Source organism: Empidonax traillii, unplaced genomic scaffold (assembly GCF_003031625.1).
Source record: "Empidonax traillii isolate 1590-97213 ecotype Southwest subspecies unplaced genomic scaffold, ASM303162v1 scaffold6166:size6433, whole genome shotgun sequence".
Lineage (NCBI taxonomy): Eukaryota > Metazoa > Chordata > Aves > Passeriformes > Tyrannidae > Empidonax > Empidonax traillii.
The window spans coordinates 215-4791 of NW_020961359.1; the positions used below are offsets into that span (position 1 = coordinate 215).

General features: G+C 55.2%; 1 protein-coding gene across 1 annotated transcript; it reads right to left on the reverse strand.

Annotated features, from left to right (window-relative positions):
• Window positions 1–909: 909 nt before the first annotated feature.
• NRGN (neurogranin) lies at window positions 910–3904 on the reverse strand. Its single transcript, XM_027911125.1, has 2 exons — window positions 3722–3904; window positions 910–1160 (listed from the first exon to the last, which is right to left on the reverse strand). Exons 1-2 carry the CDS (start codon window positions 3734–3736, stop codon window positions 954–956), a joined length of 222 nt encoding a protein of 73 aa, XP_027766926.1. The 5' UTR covers window positions 3737–3904; the 3' UTR covers window positions 910–953.
• Between the last annotated feature and the right edge of the window lie 673 nt (window positions 3905–4577).

A 4577-nucleotide genomic window follows, 5' to 3' on the forward strand; every position in this document is an offset into this window, starting at 1 on the left:
GCCACTGCACTACATCCCAGTTCAGTTTCCATTGCATCCTCTCTGCATCCAAATTCCATCCTCACTCCATCCTCAGTTCATCCCCACTGCATCCGAGTTGCATTCCAGTTGCATCCCCACTACAGCCTCAGTTCATTCCCGTTGCTGCCCCATTGCATCCTTGTTGAATCCCCACTGTTTCCCCACTGCATCCTCAGTTCCTTCCCACTGCATCACCACTGCATCCCCCTCGCATCTCCACTTCATCCTCACTGCATCCCAGTCCCATCCCAGCTCCGCATCCCCACCAGCCCCGCCGCACACACGTGGCCAAGCCGGCATCACGCCCTCCCCGCCGCTAACCCCAAACCAGCGTTCCCGCATCTGGGGCCATTCCGCGCTCCCGGTGCCGGCTGGGCACAGGGCACGGCCGGGGCACGGAGCAGCCGCCCCCCGGGCTCCGGTGCCACGCGGCCTCGGCACCGTGGGCGCTTTTTAAATTTACCTTTTCCTGCCAGGAGACTGTGACACAGGCTTTTAAAAATAGCATGTGCTGAGGCGAGGCGCTCGGGGTGGTGTTGCTAAGGGAGAGATTCAATCCAAATCTAGGGCTGCGCCTTCCCATCCTACTTCCCAGCCTTCCCAACTACTACGGCGCGCACCCAAAAATTAGGGCAAGGCAGGGGCTGCTTGCCCGCGTGCTTCCATCTCCTGGGAGGAAAAACCCCTTCTTCATCCCAAATCAGCATGGGGAAGGACGGTCCATCCCAAATCAGCATGGGGAAGGATGCTCCATCCCAAATCTGAGCAAGGAAGGATGCTCCATCCCAAATCTGAGCAGGGAAGGATGCTCCATCCCAAATCTGAGCAGGGAAGGATGCTCCATCTCAAATCAACACAGCAAAGGATGCTCAGAGCAGCATCCTTGGACAAGTGTCCGGGTTTTGGGGGGAGGAGGCGGGGTTGGGGTGTACCTAGTCGCCGTTGCGGAGGTCGCCGCCGCGGGTGCTGTTGGCGCACTCGGCGTCCTTGGTTTTCCGATCGATTTCACCCCCTTTGATCTTCTTGCGGGTCATATGGCCACGGAAACTAGCCTGGATCTTGGCGGCCGCCGCGTTGGCATCGGGATCATCCAAAGGGATGTCCAGGATGTCCTCGTCCAGCTTCGTGCAGGCTCCCTCCTGGTGGCGGCAAGGCGAGGGTTACAGCTGGTGGGACCTCTAACAGGGCATCCCCCTCCCCAAAGGGATCCATTCCAGAAGGTCCTCAATTAGCCCCTGTGCTAAAAATTAGGGGAGGAGGGGTCCTAAAAATTAGGTCTATTTGTTAAAAATGGGACTTCCTTTGCTAAAAATGAGGGGGGTTGCTAAAAATTGGGGTCCCTTGAAGGAGCCTTGCGGGCTTTGCAATGGAAGGTGCAGCAGGGGAAGATGCTTCGCTCCCTGCCCATCCCTAAATCCCACTCTGGGCCACCCAGCTGCAAGAAGCCAGAGCCCAGCCGAGTGAATCTTGATTCCTGAGGGTTGTGACACGGGGAGAGGAGCATCCATGGCAGCAGAGGATGGGTCCTGGGGGGGATTTTTTGCAGAATGAGGGGGCCATGCTGCACAAACCAAGCCGGTCGTGCCTCAGTTCCCCCTTCCCTCGCAGCCTGTGGCATGTTCCCACATCCTTCCTCGAGGTTTTGTTTGAAAACACCGGGAAATTTGGGAAGGGAGTGATGCTGGAGGGGAGGAAAAGCTCCCCCAAGGATAAATCACTACAACCAGTCCCCTCCTGCCACATCCCACCGGAGCAGTTGGGCTCAGCATGGAGATCAAGGGGGGGGGAAAATAAACCACGGGAAAAACAAATGAGATGGAAATGAGACAACGTTGGATGCAGGGCAGGGAGTGAAGCTTTTGTGTCCCCCCAGAGGGGCTCAAAAGTACTTAAAGGAGTTTTTTTGGGGGGGAGGTTATTTGGAAGTTGTAGATTTTGGGAGGGGGGTTGATGTTCATCCTGCTGGAGAAGTTGCTCAGGTTGTTTTACCATTGCCGAAGGTGAGGGGAGCAAAGGAGCAGTGACGGCTCAAGTGACGGCCCCAAGGTGGAAGGGATATGTCCAGGGTGGAAATGTTATAGCCAGAGGAGAAATCCTATAGCCATGGAAAGGAAATCTTATATCTAGGAAAGAAATCTTCTATTCAGGAGAGAAATCCTATATATGGGGGGGAGGAGGGGGAACCTGTATCCAGAGGAGAAATCCTATATTCAGGGGAGAAATCCTATATCCAGAGGGAGGAAATCCTATATCCAGGGAAGAAATGCTATATACAGGTGGGAGAAACCTATATCCAGGGAAGAAATACTATATCCGGGGGAGGGAATCCTACAGTTAGGGGAGAAAACCTATATACAGAGAAAAATATCCTATATCCATGGGAGAAATCCTACATCCAAGGGTGAAATCCTATATTCAGAGAGAGGAAATGCTACATCCAGGAGAGAAATACCATGTACAGGTGGAGGAAATCTATATATGCGGGGGCATTTCTTATACCCAGGGGAGAGATCCTATATTCAGGGGAGAAATCCTACATACAGGTGGTGAAAACCTATATCCAGGTTGAGAAATCCTATATATAGGTGGAAGAGATATATATTCAGGAGAAACAACAGCCATATCCAAGGTAGACATCCTATATTCAGGGGGGCAAAAAAAACTATCCAGGGGGACATATCCTAAATCCACAGGAGAAATCCTATGTCTAGTTAAAGGAATCTTATATATAGGTGGGGGAATCCTATATCCAGGGCAGAAATCCCATATTCACGGGGACAAATACCATATCCATGGGATAAAAACCTCTACGCAGGGGACGAAAACTTGTACCTAGGGGAAAAATCCTATATTCCGAGGGAGAAATCCTATATATGAGGGAAAAAATCCTATATGGAAGGGAGAAATCCCCCATTCCAGAGAGGAGAAATCCTATCCCTAGGGTGGGCTTTGCCTCTTTGGAGGTACCCAGGAGGAGAGATGGGGGCTTTTCCCTGTGCTGCCACCTAAGCAGGAGGGGGGGAAAGGGAAAGTGTGAAAAGGAGAAAAAAAAAAAAAAAAAAAAAAAAAAGAGGAAAGCGGGGAAGAAAGGGGGCGAGGGGCAGGAAAAGTCAGGGGAACATGGAGAAACGGGGAAAAGGATGTGGGTTTGTGCCGGATCAGCTCCCGGAGCCGGCCGGCAGCAAGGGGAGCTCACCCTCTGGTGAGGAGCGAGGGGTGCAGCTCCAGTTAATCCCTTTATCCACATGCAACCCCCGATCCCACCTGGATAGTAATTTAGGGGGTAGAGGAGGGGGAAGAAAAAACTAAAAAAAGAAAAGCTGGATTTGGGGACGGGGGTGATTTTCCCGAGCGGGCTGTGGGATGCAGGATGCTGACCGTGCCCCGGTGGGATGGACGCTGAACTGGTGCGAAGCAGGAGGGGGGGTTTGGGGTGGGGGGGGGGGGGGGGGGGGGGGGGGCGGGGGGGGGGGGGGGGGGGGGGGGGGGGGGGGGGGGGGGGGGGCGGGGGGGGCTGCAGCAACGCCGGGGTTGGGGGGAGACGTGGAGCTGGTTGAGCTCTCGGGTGCAGCACCCATCGCACCCCCCGCCCCCACCACCCCAAACCCCCTCGGCCGCCCCCGGACAGCAACACTGATAAGGGATTAAAGGCGAAAAAGCGGGTGCTGGGTTGGGGGGAGAGGGGGAAGGGGGAACCTACATTGCAGCAGTCCATGGCGGAGGGTGGGTGGGCGGCCAGCGGCGGGCGAGGGGCTCCGGCAGGATCTCGCTTCCCCGGCAGCTCTCCCGGCGCAGGTGGCAAGTTGAGCGGAGCCGCTTGCCTACGTAATGCGCTTTCCTCCGGGCGAGCCTATCAGCCCGACACCCCTGCCAGGCTTTTGGGGGGGAAAAGGAGGGGGGTGTCTTTTTTTTTTTTTTTTTCTCCTCCCTTTCTCCTTTTTTTTTTTTTTTTCCCTCCTCCAATTTTATTTCGCAGCCTCCAACTCCCTCCTAACACTTAAAGGAGCCGGCAGCTCGCCTCGGAGTTTGGTGGAACACAACATCACATGCGGAGGATGCGAGTCAAGATCTGACGGGGCTCGCCCTCGGCGTGGAGGGTTGTTTTGGGGTTTTTTTTGTGTGTGGGGGGGATAAAGCTGCAGTAAATGGGGGCTACGGGTGCATTTTTAGGGGGGACATTTGGCCCGCAGTGATGCTGGAGGGAGGTTTTGCCCCCCCAGGTTTTTTGCACGGGGGAAAATCGTTCTTGACCTACTTATGACTTGGTCCCAAAGAAGAGTGTGGATGAGGATGGCAAGGATGAAAATGGTTGGAAGGGTGGGCATGGTGGGACACCACGTCCCAGTGAGCACACCCCTAAGCCCAGGGCTGTTGTGCCCAACACCAGGCTCCACACAGAGGAGTGGGCTCTGCTGTTGGGGTCTGGGGTCCCTTCCCCACTCACAGGAGCATCCAACCCCCCACATTTGGGATGCTCTCCAATTAGACCTGCACCCCCAGCTGCTCTCCCGGCCCTTGGTGCTGCCTGCAGACCCTGTTTCCACCCTCGGACCACG